A 21,257-nucleotide genomic window follows, 5' to 3' on the forward strand; every position below is an offset into this window, starting at 1 on the left:
TGTGTGTGAGAGAGAAAGGGGGAGAGAGAATACCAAGATGAGATCAGTAGAGAAGTAAACTTGCTATAAGTGTAGTCCTCATTTAAATTTCTTCTTTTGAACTATTGAGCTCGAGTTGTCTACTTTGCAAAAGAAAATATCAGCAATTTATAGGTGGAAGAATGATTTTTGGGAACCCAAAAATCAGGACAGAGAATCCAAAGCTAAGAACGAATAAGAATATCAAAAATATAAAGTAAATATGGTTACCATATTCTGATTATCTATACTTTTTTACTTAAAAAAAAAAAGGAATCTATACCGTTTCAATAAGAGGAATATGCATTTCGTTTAATTGTCTAGCTTCTTACAGAAGTATGCTTTGGCTTAGAAAAAGAAAAGGAAAATACAGGCCAATACATCTTGTGTAGAATCACTTTGGCTAATGTTTAATGGGAAATATTATCTAGTTTATTTTGTATAAGGCCATCCACATTGAATTTATTTATTTTGTATGATAATGATTACATTTTCAATAATTTCCACTAGAATTATTACTTAAACCCATTATACCATTTTTCTCACATACCAAAAAAATAGAACATGTAATTTTTCATTGTATTTTTTTTTTGATTGGCCTATGAATTTCCAAATTTATTTATTTTTTATTTTAAAATGTTTATGACAGATTAAATACAAGTGGGTTGCTTGAGCATGTGATTTAATATCGACCTAAGCTTAATGTTATCAGATGGCTGCCTTTCTGTTGCCACCCGTATCCCCACGCATCTTCAAGTCCAATTGTCTACTTAATTTAGAATAGCATAGAGAATTAAAGCTGGAAATCAATTTACTTAAGTAAGAAGAAAATATTCTTATCCAAAGCCAAACCCATATTGAAGAATCACTTGGCTTAGTATTACTATATGCTGAGCCTGTGACGTAATATTGGTGTCGTATGAGTGCTTACATATATATAGTCATACCTTAAATTGGCATAATTTCCTCCCCGTTCTGTTTTTTTTTTCTTTTTTAATTAAAGGTTTGGCGTATTTTTTTTTGGTCAAATAAAATGTAGTTATACATAAGAGCTCTTACCTATTAGGTAGAGGAAAGAGGAAGAGAAGAAAAAATAGAATTTATCAATTGCTGTTTAATTTTTTTTACATAAAAATCACAATGGCAAAATTTTTATCATTTGACTTGACAGATACGTCATATTAATTAAAACATATTCACAGCTTTTTTTTTCATAGAATTAATTATTTCACATAATTCATTGGAATAAAAAGAATACTGGCATAATATTTTAGAAAAATTTTAAATTATTCAAAAAAATTTAAATAAACTCTTATTCTATTCTTGTGTTTAATCAAATCTCTGTATTCTTATTTTAAATTAAATAAATTTTTATATTTTTATTTTAAGCCAAATATATAGACTCTTATAACTAATGATTAACTTAATCAAAATACCACTTGTCATTTCTATTCTACGTGGTGCTGACGTAATATGTTGACATGTCATAATAAATGATGATATGGTCATGTAATATTTTTTATCTTTCACATTAATGTCACTTCAGCGCTACATGAGCATAAAAGTATAAGGACTTAAATCTTATATTAAACATAATTAGGATTAAAGTGACATTTTATCTAAGTTCAAGGAATCAAAGCTAGACTCATAGTGAATTAAAATAAAAAAGGTTCCTAGCTTTAGCAGGACAATATATAAACTAAAGGATCAGTACCTTATCTATATGGATGGCGTTACGTGATCTGGCGGTTTTGAATTCTTGCAGATGCTAATAATTGTAGCACAACTTGCAAGGCTGCAGTCGTTTGGCATCGATCCACAGTCACGTAAGTCTCAATTCTCTTATCTGGTCCATTGGCCTGTTGTTGTTGGCAATTTATTCTGAAAGATATCGGAAAATGATAGCCACCATGGACCCATCTTTATCGAAAAATTATTAAAGCAAACAATTGGACGAAGGAGTGCTTTTATCGCATAAAATGTACGCCTAAGCTTTCATATTCTGCAGGTAACTCCAGTTAGAACCCCATAGCTGACCAATTCATTGTTCAAAATCATATGTCAAAACTTAATTATAGCCAGCAGCAGCAGCTTGTGAGAATTTTTAAGCAAATTCACGAAATTGAAAATGTTAATTGTAGGAAAACTTTAATCAAATTCAGAAAATCACAATTAATTTTACATTGATATATTAATTTTACATTGATGTATTGATTTTTAGTGATTGTCTCGTCTTATATATTCAACAGATACATTTAAAAAAAAAAAACTTATGGATTCTGTTAGCACATCGCCACACTCAAAATCCCAACTGTAGAATTTTTTCTTTTTTTTGGAAACAAGTGCATTTTATTGAATGAAAGTAGCGTACAAAACTTCAACAGTCCAAGTTGCTGAACTGAAAAGGTAAATATAAGCAACAAAAAAATGCCTAGAATCAGAGAAGGATAAAGAACAATGAAGCTCGTAATATTGCATGAAGCAAAGAATAATTTATTTGAAGAATCATTCGCAGAAAGACCGTAGCAGCCCATGATCCTTTCCCCGGTAAGTACTGAATATATGGGACCTGTTCATCCCCATTTTTGCAAAAGAGTCGACGAAGTAGTTGGCTCATCTGTAGAACTGCCTGGAAATGCCTTCTCCAATAACCTTTTGCAACTTGTTAATTTCAAAAAAAAAACATTTTACAAAACATTATGTATAAATAATTTATACTAATCCAAGATCTAACATAATAGGAATTTAGAGCGAACCTTAATACTGACAAGAGTAACTGCTGATACTCAATGAACTAGGATCTTCCTCTTTTTTTCTTTATGACTCTCCAATGGATGAGATCTTTATGTGGTTGTAGACAAGAGAGGGGATATAGTCTTACTTTTATATAATGAATCCTTAGTCCCACCCATCATAGGATTTAGGGTTTCCTACCCAAGCCTACACTTTTAAACCCACATATGACATTAGAGTCTATCCCACTTTATTAAATCATATTATGGACTACAATATTGTCACTCTATCAAGATCAAATTATCTTAGCCTAATTTTGACAAAATACAAAAATAAATAATGTAAGTCCACATAAGGATTTTACTGGAAAATCTAACACTTTTCACAAAGCTCATGATCTGTCATCCGATTTAGATATATATCTAAGATACAGCAAGAAGAGAATCCAATTCATGCACCAAAGATTTTATACCTTTCCATAAAAAAGAAGCATAAAAATGAACGGCATTTTTAATAGCCATAACTTAACACAGTTAGACTCAAGTACTTAAAACTTGTGAGGCCAGCTTCCCTCGTGATTTTGAGCCAAACGAATGATCAAAACAAGAGAAAAAGGTGTTTTGGTCCGGGCTGTGAATGAGAAAACAGCCCCGTAAGTGGGGAAGTTGCTATTTCTCTGTTTTCGTGGTCTGGCTTTTTAGCCAAGGACCAGTTCATGTTTCAACCTTGATACGCAATAAAATTGACTGTTGATTGAGTGAAGAAAAAAAAACCAAAGAGAACAAGGCTTGAATCTCAGTGCTTCAAATAAGAACTACCATTTATTTAGTGATTTCTTTTTTTCTTTTTTTGGTACAAGATAAAGAGAGCAGTAAACTTCACATCCTGGGCCTTTACCAACATTATCCTCACCCCACCCTTCCACCGAAGCCAAGCCAATTTACCACTTAGTTGTTGACATTCCAAAGCCTAAAATAAAGCCTTTCCATTAAGTTGAGTACCAACAAAATAAGACCACTTTCATCAGTTTTTATTCTTTCTCAATTCCTGAAGTACAATTCTTTTACAGCATTGTAACCGACAACACCAGGCAAGCCAAATCCAAATAAGACCCCAGCTGCCTGATTGCTCGTGGCCTGACCTGTTTTGCAGTAGGTTGCGAAGTCCTCGCAGTTGTTAAACAAAAAGTGGTAGTTTCCGAAGGAGTTTTCCTCCAGGAGAGTAAATGCTGTCTGAATAACCTCATCCGCTGGCTTGGAAGACCAAACACTGCAAGTTCCACTCCTCTTAAACCGCAACTTCCAGTAGGAGACATCGTATTTATAGACATAGAGGGAGTGACCTCCAAGGAAGCAGTCAAGGCAGGTTATAGAAACCCCAGCATTTTGAGGCAGGTGAAAACATTGTTGGCATTGAGCTTTTGAACTGTTCTTGGTAGGTCCAAATAAATGAATTACTGCATCATCTATTTCTCTTTGTTCTCCATTTTTGGGGTTAGTGACCTTGCCTTTGCCCACATATATGCCTGGCGTCAAAGCAAGAAAATTGAGAAAGGAAGGGAAAACGTGAAGAAATGGAGGACACGGTGGACTTAAATTATAGTTTCCCAAAACTCTAAGTTAGATTAACATAGATCCTTACTCCTCTTTAAATACTTGTTGGATTTGAAGACTAATTAGTCAAATTTGGGAGTTGCATAATAATATTCAAGGTCCCAATAGAACAAAAATAGAAAAGAGAAAATACACATACATACCATGGTGATAGTATAGTCTCCAACTACAATCAGTATAGATGTGATCCGCCGGTTGAAGCGCGTCTCGTCTAACAGTTTTCATCTTCCTTCTTCAGTTCTTTTTTCTCTAAGTTGTCTCAACATCGTATGAATACTGCAAATATATAGATGAAAAGGCTGATGCAAGCCAGACAGTTAAAACAGGAGAATCCAATGCTTAAAATGGAGAATATATATTGATAATAAGAAATGTAAAACTGAACGACGTAGCAATCTTCTAATCAGATTCTTGTTTATGGAAACAAAGAAAAAAAAAAGTTCTACAAGGTTAATAAGGAAAATCCTTTTGTCGAGCACTCAAGTATTTAATCTAATAATTGGTGCTTGTATACTCAAATAATTAAATTTGAATTCTCCTTACTTAATAAAAAATAGCATAATAGTTAAAAAAATCCATGTGGTATTTTTAATTTTCATGTCAATGCGATATCAGCGCTATATGACATAAATGACAAGTAACGCTACGTTAGTTATAAACACTTATTTGATTCAAAATAAAATTATATAAGTTTAATTAAATAAGATAGAAAAATAAAAATTTATTTAAATATTCTTAAATAGTTTAAAAAATTTTTAAAGCATTATATCAAAAGAAATCTCTTATCAAACATTAATTCAATTATTTAATACACAGCAGTTGCGTTATAACTTCACATGTGGGTTTAGACAATTGAAAAAAAAAATTACGATCAATATATTTAATAATAATCCTATTACTTAATCAATGATTGTGGAGTACAGCATCATTGCATTTGGATGAGAAACAAGTGGAGCAAAGAGATTTTTTTTCCTTCAAAATTCCCACTTGGAATTTTTTTTGTTTTTGTTTTTTTCTTTTGTGAGAATTCATAGAGAATCCAAGAAAAGATTGGAGAAGCATATAAAGCAATAATAAATTCTGAAGACAAAGCAATCAAGAATCAATTTGACTGAATATTAATTAGCTGGTGGTGTGACGCATGAAGCGTGACGAAATGTTTGCATATGATAAACAAATACGCAAGTATATGAGCTTCTGGTTAAAGTAGAAAATTGGTTGTTTCTTTTCTACATAATCCGAATTTTGGTTTTAATTAACAGTTATTATTCCTGGTAGGGTCATTGTTTATAATATTTTATTGAATTAATATGCTCTGAAACGATTGAACACCCAGGGAAAAAAGCATCCGATGTTATGATGCTATGTAAATTATATTTGATTTGAGCTGTGATTAATTACAATCTGAAATCCAGGATTTTAACTTTCCCTTATAATAATCAGAATTTACCAAGTGCAATTCATGATCTTGCTAAGGCTAGATATGTATATAGTTCGTCAAAAAACCAAGGTTTACGAAGATTCTGAAGAGGCTTAAAGACCTCACACATCCAATAATCTAATAAGCCGTCAAGAGCAATTAAAATGGCAAAGCAAATATAATGGCACAATTAAGCTTGGTTTTTGCAGAAGCAAAGTCACTTATTAAAAAACTCACTACAAGTAGTACATGTCAAGAGCATCCCAAAACATAGCTATTCAATTCACAACAAGAGGCTAATTAAACATTAATACCGACTTTTACAAGTTTATTCGCTAAATCATTAACATCCTAAGAATAAGTTAGATTTACTTTCTTTCTTTTTTTTTTAGGAAAGTAGGATTTAAACCCATACTCTTTTAAGTAGGGAAATCATGTACTAAACAAAACCCTTAAACAATTAAAGAATTAAGCTTACTGATCTGCAATCATTGATGTCAACTTACAATTTGTCTCATATTAATTTCCTCAAAAAAAATTTGTCACATAATTTGAAACAAATATATAATGTATATAGTATGTTAAAACTTAAGTTGTTTCTTTGAAAAAAAAATATCATTTGTCATCTATTGAAAAAAATACAAAAAATGTCGACTTGAGTCTACTATCTTGAAAAATGTCTTTTTAATTACTAATTCAAATTTTAATTTTACTTGTTATTTACGAATGACGATGTATAGATTCAAACCTTTTAAATCAAGAATCAAAAGTGGGTTGACAATTTAAAGGAAATTAAAATGTACTTGCTTAATGATTTAGATAATGGATATTTATTTATTTTCATTTTTATAGTACTAAAGACAGGATGAAACTACAAAGTCAGAACCCCCAGCCGAAGCCAAGTGACAATTTATTGATGGATATTGAAAAGTCTAAGATAGCCTGGGTCCTTTCCTTCGCTTTCTTGAGCTTTCCTCTTGAAGTATTCCTTTAGTCCTCAGTGATAGCCTCGTAGACCCCTTTTGCAGCCCTATAACCCACAACACCAGGCAAACTAAACCCAAAGAACAAGCCAGCAAACTGATTGCTCATCGCCTCACCTGTCTTGCACCGCGTTGCAAAGTCCTCGCAATTGTTGAAGAAAAAATTGTACTTTTTACCGAAGGATTGGTTTTGGAGGATGTCAAATGCTGTGTCGACAACCTCATTTGCCGGCCTGCTAGGGTTAACGCTGCAAGTTCCACTCCTTTTGAAACGCAACTTCAAGTAAGGGACGTCATATTCATAAACATAGAGTGAGTGGCCTTCGAGGAAGCAGTCAAGGCAGGTTATTACAACCCCAATTCTTCGAGAGCTGTGCCCACATCTTTTGCATGCACTTCGACTGCTGGATTTGCCTACTCCCATGAAGTGAATAACCGCATCGTCTATCTCTTCTTTTTCATCATCCGACTTGGTCACAGCTCCTTTCCCCACATATATGCCTTGCATGAAAGCAGGGAAACATATCGTTAGAAATTTACCAGGAAGGAAGACAGTTTGGGGGCTATAAACTCTGAATTAGATTCTACTCTATGCTTACACAAATTTTAAAAAACCAATGCTTACCCCAAAAAATTAATTATACATTCTTGATATTGGATTATAAACTATTATTATTATTAAACAAAAGAAGATTCAAATCTAAATTTTAAAACAGAAAGTTATGCATCAATTACTGAATCAAATATTCCAATGTATAAATTATTAATGACAGGAGGTGTCCAAATATTCAAGTTCCATCACTCTACTCGGTTGCTCTTCCCTACCCCGATTGAACAAAAAAGAAACGGAAACTGAGAAAAAGAAACCAATTAAATTAATGAATAAAAGAGTATACCATGGTGAAAGTAGATAGAAGCACAGCGATCAGAATAGATGTGATCACCCGGTCGGAGGGCATCGCGTCTCACAGGCATCTTTTCTTCTTCTGCCTTATGAGTTTAAGTTGACTACCTCATTATAAACTCTGGGATTGTATATATAGATGGAAATAAAGATAGTGAAGAGAAAGCAGCTGAGAATAAATGGAGAATCATATAGCAAGGCGCCAACACGTTGTAGGAAGAATCCCTTTTGTCTAACAGTATCAATTAGTGGTGGGGGATTGATGCTCTATTATTGGGGTGTTTGGATTGAGAGAAAAGTTTTGTTTACTTCAATTAATTTCTATTCTTCCACATAGGTTTTGAATTTTTTTTTCCTTTTGGGAAAATCCATAGGGAGGAATGTTGAATCAAACAAAGAAAAAAGAGGATGGAAGGTAAGAGAGCTCGATCCAAACCTCTTCAAATTGTTCCTATGCATTCACTTTTAATCCTTTTAAGCCAAAGATAGAATCAAAATGGAGATCTTATGCGATATAAAAATCTTTCCGAAGAATCATCAGAACTTTAATTTTAGTGGTGTGACATCTTATATGTGACGTTTGAATATATTTTACATTACAACTTTTTTTTGATACACTTACTTTTGAATTATATAACTGAGCAAAAAAAATTAAATTACATAATAAGAAATAATTTTTTCTCATTCTATCCATTTTTCCTATTACATCCCCTTATCACAAATTCAAACTCAAATCTTTTACTTGAATTTTCGAATTCTTAATGTTTTTACATGAAATATCTGTTTTTCATAAATCTTTACCTAATATAAGCAATTACTATATCAAATCCATACTAATAGACGAACAATCATTTTAATTAGCATAACTTCCAAAATCAGAAGAAAGAAAAAAAAAGGAAAGGTTCCTAGTTTAGGTAGGTAGACAAGACAGTTAAAAGAATCATTACCTTTATCAATTTAAGTGGTGTAAGATGATCTGCACATGGCGTTGGAATGCTTGCAGATGCTAGTTAGTCTATGGCATATAACTTATAAGTATTTGATCAACAGTCACTATCTGTCCCAATTAACTTTCTATCTGGGCCAATATGCTAGCTGGCTGTTCTTCATTGGCAAATTCTATATGAATCTTATCTGAATTGAACAATAATAAGTGGAAAAACTGTTATTATAAGAAGAAGAATGATAGCAAGAGCTCATGGTGCTTAAATTAAGATATCTCTTAGTAACAACTTTTAACACACAAAATCTACTAGGAGTGGAATTTGACTTTTAGCATTGCTTATGTTAAAATAACAGCTGGTTATGCAAGTTTTGTGCTTAGGCCTGTGGGAAACATGTGTAAATTGGCTGGATCGATCGCTGTGCTTTAGGTGACAATTACTTTCATTTGCATGCAATGAAGTACATACTAGGCCATTTCTTTTTCCGAAGCCTGATTTTTCTTCTTGTTTTCTTGGAGCACTCCATAGAAGTAAGACAGAGATCCCCAAAGAGATGAAACAACGGATATAGCTTTTTCAACCTGGAACTTTCATGGAAGAACAATACAGCTAAAGATTCTGTTGGACATTTTCAAATAAAAATATGATTTTATATCGAAATAGAAGGAAAGTTGTGACTGTTGAAATTAAAAGAAGGGTTGTGTCTGTTGAAAATTAATATCAATGACACTATAAAATAAGAAAAGAGTCCAGTCTGTTGGAAACACCACAGAAGCAACTCTTTGAACCAGACACAAATAGGTGTCTGTTGAGAACAGGCATCTATGAGCCTATAAAAGATGACCCTCTTATCCAATGAAAAAGAAGAGAAAAACAGAATATCTCTCATTCTTCTTCCTCAAACATCTTCCAAGTTTTCTTCTATACTATTTTCCTGCAGAAAAAATATTATAGAAGTTTGATAATCTTGTATACTCCGGTGTGAGTGCTCAGTGGATTGATTTCGTCAGTGCAAAACGCCATCAATTCACTGGTGCTTTCATTGTATCTTCGAGGTTTATACGCCGGTAATTCTTTTGGTACACTACAAGTAGGGGCGAATAAAACTTAAGGACAGTGGCATTGATACACTCCCTTGAGGCCAATTTCTAAGTTTTCAGTTAGTGTTTCTTAACAATGCTTAAGGTTTTAATCTCGTTCCAACAAATGGCTGCTGCATAGCGGAACACTAAGAGAATTGGCTTCTGCACTTTGTAAAATTAGATCGACGTTTGATGGCAATAATCTTTCCAAGATGGCAGACAGAAGATACTTTCCTATTATCAACTTTGAAAGTTGTCTATGTTTTGACAACACCTAGACCAAGATGAAGGAGAAATGAATCTGTTGGCTGCAAACGAGAAGAAAGGCAAAAATGGGAACGAATATGCGATTATAATGTGCAAATGTCACATCTTGAATGGTTTGGCTGATGATGCTTATTTGACACATACCAGAACGAGGCTACTGCAAAAGAATTATGGGACACAACACTGGAAGCCAGGTACATAACAGAAAGATGCAACAAGATAAGAAATTTCCTTGGTTAGTGCGCTTTTATTAATTAATCAATGGTAGATGGGCGTTCATGATTATATAGACAATTACAGGAAATTGAAAGAATGCTGTAATCAGTTTAAAGCAATATAAAATAGAATGAGTGAAACTATAGTGTGTATCTGCCAGATTACCGACACACCCCAAAACTCCTCCACATCATGGAGAGACGACGTTTAAAAGAAGTCGTGAACCAACAAAAAGGCGCACACCCCCAGAACTGATACCTTCTCTTCCGGGACAGCCCACGGCTCCGTACTCGGCGACCACACGCCCGCACCCCCCCCAAGAACTAGGACCCACTACGCGGGGTCACACCGGTGGGCCAGCGGGTACACGATCCGGCTTACCTGAGTCGATTCCCTGTTGTGGGCCCTCTCCAGTCCACCTCTTGCGCACACCACTAACACGGGCCGCCTGCCGTGGCTGTGCCCACGCCCCCTGTTCCCCCCCCCCCTCTCGTCTTGGTTTCACGGCTCGTACCCTCTCTGGTTCCCCCGCCTCTTTCCGCGCCCCCTTGTTTGGTGTCCGCCGCCTTGACTGGCTCTCTTCGTTCTGGGCCCTGCTCCCCTCGAGTAGGCCCAGGACCCGTCTCCTTCATCGCTCGTCTTCCGTGTTTGGCTGTTTTTTCACTCATTCGCTGACTTTCGTGGGTCCTGGTTCCTTCCTCCACCCCTGTTATCTTGGGCTTTTCACCAACAACCCACGGCCCTTTGCTCTTGGTTTCGCTATATTCCTCTTCCAAGTTGGGGAAAGGATGATTGTGGCAACACGCCTCAAGAGTTATTTCTTCCTTTTTGTGTTTCAGACGTTTCTTTGTAAAGTCTTTCCATGATGGAGGGAAGCTTGATGTCCTATAGATGGAGGATGACAAGTATAGTTTCATCCATTTCCGTCCCTCCTCCTAGTTAACGTGGAGGCTGGGTAGGGACGTGTCGGGGGCCTGCTGTGTCTCATAGTCTGATAGATTCGTGTGCGTCGGTCCTATGGCCTTGTAGGGTTGACGCGGAGGTGCGTCTGTGATCGGTTCTTTTGCTTGTGTGACTGGGTCGTCGTGTCCCCGCGCTGGAGGTCTCTCGCGCTCCCTGGCTGTTCGCATTTCTGCGCCGTTCTGCGGTCGCCTTTTTGGGGTTAGTTTCGCTTTTTAATTATCAATGGTAGATGGGCGGTTCTGTTATAGACAATTAAGGAAGATTGAAGAATGCTTAATCAGTTTACAATATTAAAATGAACATGGATGAAACTATAGTTGTATCCTCCATTATAGACAACTTCCTACTCCATCATGGAAAGACTTTAAAAGAAGTCTGAAACAAAACAAAAAAGGAAGAATAACTCTTGAGGCTTTGGCAAATCATCTTCGAATTGAAGGGAATATAGGAAACAAGAGCAAGTCGCTGTTTCTGGTGAAGCCAAGTACATGGTGGAGAAGGACGACCACTAAACACTGCCAAAAGAAGTTCAACCAAGAGCTAATGGTCTGAAATTCAAAAGAAAGAAAAAAGCAATGCTTCCATTGTGGAACCAGGACATTTCAAAGGGAATGTCGATTATTGAAGAAGAAAATTACTTTTTCAAATGGTGTTGCTTCTGAAAACTTTGTAGCCATGATTTCAAGAATCAATATGGTTGAAGAAAATGATGTGGTGGATTGATTCAGGAGCAACCAACATGTGTGCAATGACAAGAATTTGTTCAAGAATTTCACTCCAAGTGACTATGGAAATTTCCTTACATGGGAAATTCTTCCACAGCAACCTTAAAGGCAAAGGGACTGTTGAACTTGAGTTTACTTTCTGGGAAAATCTAACTTGAAAGAATGTTTACTATGTTCCAGAAGTTAGAAAATTTAGTGTATGTCTATTAATAGTTTGGGTTCAAACTTGTATTGGAGCAATTCATTCTGTCCAAGGGGGGTACATTGTTGGAAAAGGTTACATGGTGTGTGAATATCAATTAAATATTTTAATAATAAAACAAATAGTTGTTTCTGCTATATGAGTCTCTTATTGTGGATTAGTTAGGACATTTAAAATTATAGAAGATTGAATGTATGTATAAATGGACTTGATTCCAAAATTTAATCTAAATATTGATAAATGCAATACATGCATGCTAACAATAACTAGAAATCCTTTTCCTAAAGTTAAAGAAATACTAAATATTTGAATTATACATAGTGATGTGTCGATATGCATAGTACACTACGCTGGAAAGAATATTTTGTCACATTCATTGATGATTTTCTAGATATTGCTATGTATATTTATTGCATTCTAAAGATGAAGTGCTTGATATTTAAGGTTTATAAATTAGAAGTTGAATTACAATGTGAATCTTTTATCAAATGTTTAAGATCAGATAGAGGTGGAGATATTATAGTCCAAGTTATTTTGGATCTATTGGAATAATCCATATATTCAGCACCTAAACACACAGCATAATGGTGTAGCAGAAAGGAAGAATAGGGTCTTGATTGAAATGGTAAATGCTATGTTATCATATTCAAGTTTGGAAAGGTTTTTGGGGAGAAGCTTTGTTAACAGCTTGTCACATATTAAATAAAGTTCCTATAAAGGAAACTAAAAAGACCCCATATGAACAATGGAAGAAAAGGAAACCAAACTTAGTTATATGAAGATTTGGGGTGTAGAGCTGTAGTTAAAGTTCCGGAACCCAAAGAAGAAATTGGGTGAAAGAGGAATATAATGCATATTCATAGGATATGCACAACATAGTAAAGCATATAGGTCATGTTAATTGAACCAAATGATTCAATTCCAATCAATACTGTTATTGAATCAAGAGATGCAATATTGATGAGAATAGATTCAAATCTGTTTTAAGGCAACTACAGCACTAACAATCATTCAATCACATGTCATTCCATTAGAACAAATAAAATTAATGATGAATCTAGCTCAGAAGTAAGGAAAAGCAAAAGGGCTAGAAAGATAAAGATTTTGGTCCAGACTTTTTATATGTTCCTTATAGAGGACGGGAGAAAATATAACAATAAGATTCCTTATTGTTTTAATTTAGAATCGGACCCTGTTACATATGACGAAGGCACATGAAGTCTCAAGATTCTGCATTTTTGGAAGGAAGCAATCCATGATGAGATGGACTCAATAATGGGAAATAATACTTGGATTTTGGTTGATCTTCCACCAGGTTCCAAATCAATGGGTTGTAAATGGATTTTTAAAAAGAAAATGAAAGTAGATGGAACCATAGACAAGTTCAAGCAAGATTAGTAGCCAAAGGTTTACGCAAAGCAGGGGATTGACTACTTGATACTTATGCTCCAGTAGCAAGAATTACTACAACATTAGACTTCTAATATCCTTGCATCAATATAAAAGTTTGATAATTCACCAAATGGGTCAAAACATTTTAAGAGAGGGTTTGGATTGGTTTTAGGACAAGAGCATAAAGTTTGTAACTTGTCAGTCATTATATGGGCTTACAAGCACCAAAACAGTGGCACAAAATTTGATGAAATGTTTTAGCCAATGGCTACAACATAAATGAATCTGGAATGCATATAAGCTAATTCCAGATATTTTTATTTTTATAGAGTGAGTGGTCTATGGAAGATATGTGGATGATTGTAGGATAATTATGAATAATAATTTATATAGATATAATGTGTTATGGTGTTCATATGGTTAATTAAATGAGATTAAATATAATTAAGTAACTATATCTGATAGACTGTTTGACAAATTAATATTGACAGAGTTAATGTTTTTTTGATGTATGCATGCAGTACAAGGCAGATATAGCATTTGCTGTTGAAAATTGAGTAGATATACAAGTATCCAGGCACTTTGCTTGGCAAGCCATAAATCGAGTACTAGATATTTAAAAAAAAATTAATTATGGACTTTGCATAATGGATATCCATCAGTACTAGAAGGATATTCGGATGCTAGTTGGATTCAAGTTAGAAGATCAGCTTCACAAAGTGGATGGATCTTCATGCTGGTGGGGGTGCCATTCTGGGGGTCCAAGACAAAATGATAACTGATTCTACCATGGCAGCCGAATTATGCATTGGCTGCTGCACCAAGGAGCTGAATGGCTAGAATTTATCTATGGGTCCTTTATGGCCTAACCATTTCCAATTTCTTCCGTGTGATAGTGAAGCACTCTAAGCAAATATAGCCAAGTGAATAATGGAAAGTCTAGACTATTGGATTAAGACATAGCTATGTTAGACAATTAATTTCTGATGGGTGATCACTATAATTTGTGAGTCTAGTGAAAATTTGACGGATCCTTTAACAAAAATCTTGCTAGAATCTTGTAAATAAGACTCAAAAGGATGGGACTCAGCTCATAAATTGAAAGTCACCCATGTGGAAACTCACTCAACGCTTGGTATAAGTCAAGTCTTGAGTTAATGAGACAAAGTACATCATTTGTATGTGGCTGCTAGCACTATAATATAATATGTTATATTCATCCTAAGTGAAGTGCTAGGGACTGTAATGATAAGGAAAGGATGAGTTATATATCTAATAGACCCATAACATAATTTGTTAGAATGCTTTAGTTACGGGGGCATTCATGGGATCTACCTATGTGAGTGTGAAGTGTGGCCACTTCTAGGAGTTCAAGAGCTTGGCTCTAACAGCACTCATGAAAAGAGGATATGGAGCATGCATAAAAACGTCGCCGGATACTGGTCATTCATTGGTTTGAAATCATTGTGTGAATGTGTTCGGTTAACCAATGGAATAGCTGGTTCAAGGCAGAGTCTACCATGCATTTCGGTTAACTTTAATAGTTTTTCACTAGTGAAGGTTCAATCGGAAGACACTTCATTTTTGCAATTGATTTCCAAGATTATCGAAAAATTTGATTAATTTGAAAATGGTGGGGGATTGTTGGACATTTTCAAATAAAATATGATTTTATATACGAATAGAAGGAAAGTTGTGACTGTTGGAAATTTAAAGAAGGGTTGTGTCTGTTGAAAATTAAATCAATGACACTATAACTATAAAATAAGAAAGAGTCACGTCTGTTGGAAAACACAACAAAGCAATCTTTGAAACAGACACAAATAGTGTCTGTTGAGAACAGGCATTATGCTATAAAAGATGACCCTCCTTATCCAATGAAAAAGAAGAGAAAACAGTATATCTCTCATTCTTCTTCCTCAAACATCTTCCAAGTTTTCTTCTATAACTATTTTCCTGCAGAAAAAATATTATAGAGTTTGATAATCTTGTTATACTCCGGTGAGTGCTCAGTGGATTGATTTCGTCAGTGCAAACGCCATCAATCACTGGGCTTCATTGTATCTTCGAGGTTTATACGCCGGTAACTCTTTTTGTACACTACAAGTAGGGGCGAATAAACTTAAGGACAGTGGGATTGTACACCGCTTGAAGCCAATTTCTAAGTTTCTTTAGTTGTTCTAACAGATTCTGTCACCAGAAGCAGAGCTGCAATTATTATGCCAGACAGCAATGAGGAAGCCAGAGAAAATTAGTCCAACAGTCTCCATGAAGAGCTGCCATAAGCCCATAAGATTGCACTCAACAGGATTACCAGATAGCATGTTGATTGCCCTAGCTCAAATTTACTTGCCTCTCTTGGAATTGCCTACAATGAGCAAGAGATTATTAGAAACTAGCGTCCGTGAAATCAAACATAATAAGAGTTTTTAAGGGGAGTCTAGTAAATTCCCAATCGGAATTTTTGTGTTTGTTTTTTTTTTTTGTGAGATGCATAGAGATCCAAGAAAAGTGGAGATCAATAAAGCAGAAAGAAATTCTGAAGATAAAGCAATCAAGAATCAATTTGACTGATATTAATTAGCTGGTGTGTGACGCATTGAGCGTGACGAAATGTTTGCATATGCTAAACAAATACGCAAATATATGAGCTACTGGTTAAAGTAGCAAATTGGTTGTTTCTTTTCTAAATAATCCGAATTTGGATTTTAGTTAACCGTTATTATTCCCTGTAGGGTCATTGTTTATAATATTTATTGAATTAATATGCTCTGAAACGATTGAACACCCAGGGAAAAAGGCATCCGATGCCATGATGCTATGTAAATTATATTTGATTTGAACTTTGGTTCGTTACAATCTGAAACCAGGATTTTAACTTTCCCCTATCATAATCTAAATTTAGCAAGTGCAATTCATGATCTTGCTAAGGCTAGATATGTATATAGTTTGTCAAAAACCAAGGTTTACAGAGATTCTGAAGGGGATAAAGAGCTCACACATCCAATAATCTCATAAGTTGTCAAGAGCAATTAAAATGGCAAAGCAAATACGATGGTCCAGGCCCATTTTGACATGTCTAGTTTTAAGTAGGTTACCACCTGGAAAGCGAGCAATTAATTTTAAATGGGTGTACAAAATTAAGTACGACCCAGATGGAAGTGTGAAACAATATAAGGCTCAACTAGTTGCTAAAAGCTACACTCAGATAAAAGGTGTGGACTTTCATAAAACTTTTGCACTAATTGCTAAATTAGTGACTGTCAGATGCTTGCTTACAGTAGCTTCAGTATGGAATTGGGAATTACATCAACTTGATGTCAACAATGCATTTCTCCATGGAGACTTGAATAAATAAGTTTATATAAAGATTCCACAACGATTTACCCACAAAATGGAGCAATATGTTTATAAATTGAAAAAATCTCTTTATGGACTTAAACAAGCCTCAAGAAATTGAAGTCAAAAATTTACTACAGCCTTGTTAGCCATTGGATTTTGTCAATCTAGTGCAGATCATTCTCCTTTCATGTTTCATCGAGGGATAGCCTTTATTGCTGTTTTGATATATGTAAATGATGTGATAGTCACAGGAAATGATCCAGAACGCAATGTCAAACTAAACCGTTATTTGGACAAGAAGTTTCACATCAAAGATCTTGGAAAATTAAAATATTTTCTGGGCATAGAAGTTGTTCGTTCCCCTTCTGGCATAGTTTTGAGCCAACACAAGTATGTATTGTATATTTTGTCCGAATGTGGTTTAATGGGTAGCAAGTCTTCATCCTTTCCAATAGACCACAACACAAGCTCGCATCTGATACTAGGCCTCTCTGTTCTAACTCTGGCTTTATCAATGACTTGTTGGGCTCTTGCTTTATCTCACCATCACAAGGCTGGATATTAGTTATGTCGTGGACTTATTGAGTCAATTTATGCAAAATCCTCGGCAACCACACTTAAATAGTTTGCTTCGATATCTCAAGAATGCTTCAAGTCAAGGACTCTTGTTACCTTCCAATAGTTCATTGTCTCTTTGGGCATATTGTGATGCAAATTGGGCAAGATGCCCTACCACTTGCCAATCTACTACTGGCTACATTATATTTCTTAGGTCATCACCAATCCAATGGCGATCTAAGAAGTAGACAATTGTTTCACGCTCATCTGCAGAAGTAGACTATAGAGCAATGGCCACTACTTCTAGCCAAATTATTTGGTTAATATGGTTACTGCGAGACCTACAAGTGCCTTGTTCTAATCCAGTACCACTTTTTTGTGATAATCAAGCTACCATCCACATAGCAACGAATCCAATGTTCCATGAATGCACAAAAAATATAGAAATTGATTGTCACTTTGTTCACCAGCATATTCAGTCTCAAACTTTGATTCCTCAATCCATCACTTCAAAATTTCAGCTAGCAAATATTTTTACTAAGGCACTTGGGCGAGACCGTTTTCATGAGTTACTTAGCAAGTTGGGTGTTTCAACTCTTCACACTCAACTTGAGAGGGAGCAATGAAGATAACAATCACAATCCTATATCCTTTCCCATACCTCCTTAATCCTCTCCCATATCTCCTCAAATTGATATGTATATATCTTGGTATGATCGGAAATCCTTTAGAAAAAGGTTAGCCAATCCCCTTAGAAATGGTTAGCTGATCTCAACCCAACTCTTGTATAAATACGTGTATTAACTAATTAATGAATATAACAAAGAGTTATTTTACTCTTCGTGGTGAAAGTACAGGGGGAGTGTGGTGAACTATTTGATACAAGGAGATATGACCCCAAATTCTTTGTGAAAATGCATCCCAATGGTGCAGAAAAATGTAGCTGAAAATGAAATACCATTTGCATTCCATCACCAAGAGTAAGTAATAGTCTGCTTTGCTTTCTTGTATGTTTGCTCAGTAGCCGGCAAGACAAAATCCATAGAGGCTGAAGCGGCAAGTGTCATAAAAATCCCAAGTAATATTGTCGGTTGGATTCATTTGCTGGGAGATCTGAACTTGTATGAAGTGAAAGAACCAGTGGCCCCGACAGTCAACAAAAAACTGAGTTAATGGTAAAAGATGTGAACTTCTGCTTGACCAGTAGAAGGGCAAATGCAGCAGTGAAGGCAATTGGGTTGAAATTATCAGAGCTGAGGTAGAGACAGGGAGGCGAGCAACACCATGAGCATACAAAAAGTCATCCACTACAGTAAGAAGGCCTATAACAGCACTAGCCAGAAACAAAGGAGGTTTAATGGAGAAAAGCTCGGTCCCAGGCCCTCCTTTCTTCGACGATGCAAGTATGAAACTGTGACAGGCAACTCACAAATGGCCAGCCAGCAGTTTCTAAACAGCTTGATATCCAAACTCCCTTACCACCTTTCGATAAGTAGAGCCTCATTATAAGGGGGCCACCAACATTTCCCAAGGCTAACAGTGTGCAATTCAACACAAGCAAGGATCTCTTCAGGCCTTTGCTCATCTTCTCCTCTTTGTACGGTACTTGGTCGTTGCTAGTGCGAATATCCATCTTTAGACTAGTGTTTATGTTCCACAAGATTTTGCAAAGGAAAGATTGTGAGATATAGCAAGTAAAACAAAGTTGATATATCAAGACATGATGTCAATTTTTAAAATAAGTTATTACCATGAATTCTCAGCTTAGGGAATGAGTCTAGTAAGCAAGAATGAATATTTAATCGGTACATGGAATCACAGATAGAGTTAACTAAATGAAATTCTGCTTTTCAAGAACAAAGAAAAACTAAATGAAATTCTACTTATCATCACCATGAACAACCTATCTATATTCTACCTTCCACTGATGTGATTCCATCAACAATCACCGCCTTTTGCAATGGGAAACGGGCACTATTAGAAATGATTGAACCTGATGGACCTTTAAGAAGAAGATGTGGAAGAGAATGTAATGAAAAAAAAACAACCACAAATTTTTTTTGTGCCGCTGCTCAATGCGAGAGGAGGACAGCGTCAAAGCAAATTGGATGGTTTTCAAGCAACTATCTTGTATTCGTACCAAGAAAATGCTGTTGAATCAAACAAAGTAAGGAAAAAGACAATGGAAGGTAAGAGGTCGATCCAAAGCTCTTCAAATTGTTCCCATGCATTCACTTCTAATCTTTTTAAGCCCAAGGCAAAATTGGAGACCTTTATGTGATACAAAAATCTTTTTGAAGAATCACAAGGACTCTAATTCGAGTGGTGTGACATTTGAGTGTATTTTATGAAATAATTTTTTTATTGGTACATTTAATTTTGAATTTCATAATTGAAAAAAAAAATAAATTGCGTAATAAAAGATAATTCTTTCTCATTCTATCCATCCTTCTTATCACGAATTCAAACTCGAATCTCTTACTCCAAGTATGGAGTTCATACTGCTTTAACATGAAATAGCTGTCTTTCGTAAATCTTTGTCTAATATAAGCAAGAACTACCTCAAATCCAAACTAATAGACAAACAATCATTTTAATTAGCATAACTTCCAAAATCAGAAAAAAGAAAAAAAGAAAGAAAGATTCTTAGTTTAGCGAGGTAGACAAGACGGTTAAAAGAATCTTTATGTTTATCCCTTAAGTGGTGTAAGATGATCTGCACATGTCGTTGGAATGCTTGCAGATGCTAGTTAGTCTATCGCCTATAACTTATAAATATTTGATCAACAGCCACTGTCTGTCCCAATTAACTTTCTATTTGGCCAATAAGCTAGCTGGCTGTTCTTCATTGGCAAATTCTATACGGAGCCCTTAACGCACAAAGAATCTAATCTGAATTGAACAATAATCAGCGAAAATTTTGTTATAAGAAGAAGAATGATAGCAAGAGTCCATGGTTCTTAAGATATATCTTGGCTAACAATATGAGTGGAATTTGACTTAGCATTGCTTTTGTTAAATAACAGCTGGTTATGCAAGTTTTGTACTTAAGCGTATGGGAAACATGTGTAAATTGTGTGGATCGATCACTGCGCTTTAGCTGTAATTGGTTTCGCAAAATGAAAGATCAATATGTCATTTGACCTTTCTGATGAGTTATGCTTGTCTTTCCAGTTCATCATATTTTGGACTGTAAAGCTTTTGTAAGTTATTTTTTTGTTTAATAAAATAAACTTGTTCGAGCAAAATATATAAATATATATATATGTCATTTTTTTTTTTGAAAGAATTTAGATCAATTTAAGTTGTTTATGAACATTAAACTTTAGTAGCATAATCATAAATAAATTTCTATATCTTTTGTTCCGCGAATAAACATTCAGTCGAATCATGTGAATTCTATATGTATTGTCTCGATTTGCTATTAATTTGAGACTTTGAGTGCACTCAAAGTGATTGAGATTGAATTTTAATTATCAATTGCTTCTTGCTCTCTTGACAGAGAAAATAAACAAGTTTATTTTATAGTCAATGGTAATCTGTCGTAAATTTTTTTAATTTTAATTATCAATTTCATGACAGCAATATTCCCATTTGGCGATACTCTTTTGCTGGCCTTTCAATGCATGATTGGCATGGATTCATGGTAAGAGTGCAACTAACCTAATTAATAGACTAAAGCAAGCAGAGATAGAAACCAGTCAATGGGTTAAAGCCCTTTAGTGATAAAAGGTGTCTCTTTTTAGTTTTTTTTTTCTTTATATTTACAAAGAAAAGGGCCTACAGGTATATTGGCTACTGGCAGCCTTGATGTACTTCTTTTGGATACCCAGAGCCTTGCTCACTTGCAATTCCATTTTCATCATGAATTATTTTTATAATAAACTAAAGCCGA

The 21,257-nt window shown here is 35.0% G+C and overlaps 3 protein-coding genes and 1 pseudogene across 3 annotated transcripts in view; all 4 read right to left on the bottom strand.

The window, feature by feature from the left end:
• LOC110415627 (protein LEAD-SENSITIVE 1-like) overlaps positions 1–1,464 on the bottom strand; it is a 3,076-nt gene extending 1,612 nt beyond the window's left edge. The window contains exon 1 of the mRNA XM_021427331.1: positions 1,455–1,464. Coding sequence (XP_021283006.1) covers positions 1,455–1,464 — 10 coding nt within the window. The remainder of the gene's footprint in view (positions 1–1,454) is intronic.
• A 1,895-nt stretch (positions 1,465–3,359) lies between these two features.
• LOC110415714 (protein LEAD-SENSITIVE 1-like) lies at positions 3,360–4,612 on the bottom strand. Its single transcript, XM_021427413.2, has 2 exons — positions 4,508–4,612; positions 3,360–4,276 (listed from the first exon to the last, which is right to left on the bottom strand). The coding sequence occupies exons 1-2, from the start codon at positions 4,587–4,589 to the stop codon at positions 3,792–3,794; spliced, it is 567 nt and encodes a 188-aa protein (XP_021283088.1). The 5' UTR covers positions 4,590–4,612; the 3' UTR covers positions 3,360–3,791.
• A 1,986-nt stretch (positions 4,613–6,598) lies between these two features.
• LOC110415536 (protein LEAD-SENSITIVE 1-like) lies at positions 6,599–7,780 on the bottom strand. Its single transcript, XM_021427214.1, has 2 exons — positions 7,664–7,780; positions 6,599–7,268 (listed from the first exon to the last, which is right to left on the bottom strand). The coding sequence occupies exons 1-2, from the start codon at positions 7,740–7,742 to the stop codon at positions 6,775–6,777; spliced, it is 573 nt and encodes a 190-aa protein (XP_021282889.1). The 5' UTR covers positions 7,743–7,780; the 3' UTR covers positions 6,599–6,774.
• Positions 7,781–9,082: 1,302 nt separating this feature from the next.
• LOC110415849 (purine permease 3-like) lies at positions 9,083–18,995 on the bottom strand (annotated as a pseudogene).
• Between the last annotated feature and the right edge of the window lie 2,262 nt (positions 18,996–21,257).

The sequence above is a fragment of the Theobroma umbraticum genome, unplaced genomic scaffold (assembly GCF_002168275.2).
Source record: "Theobroma umbraticum cultivar Fairchild unplaced genomic scaffold, ASM216827v3 scaffold_147.0, whole genome shotgun sequence".
NCBI classification, from domain to species: Eukaryota; Viridiplantae; Streptophyta; class Magnoliopsida; order Malvales; family Malvaceae; genus Theobroma; species Theobroma umbraticum.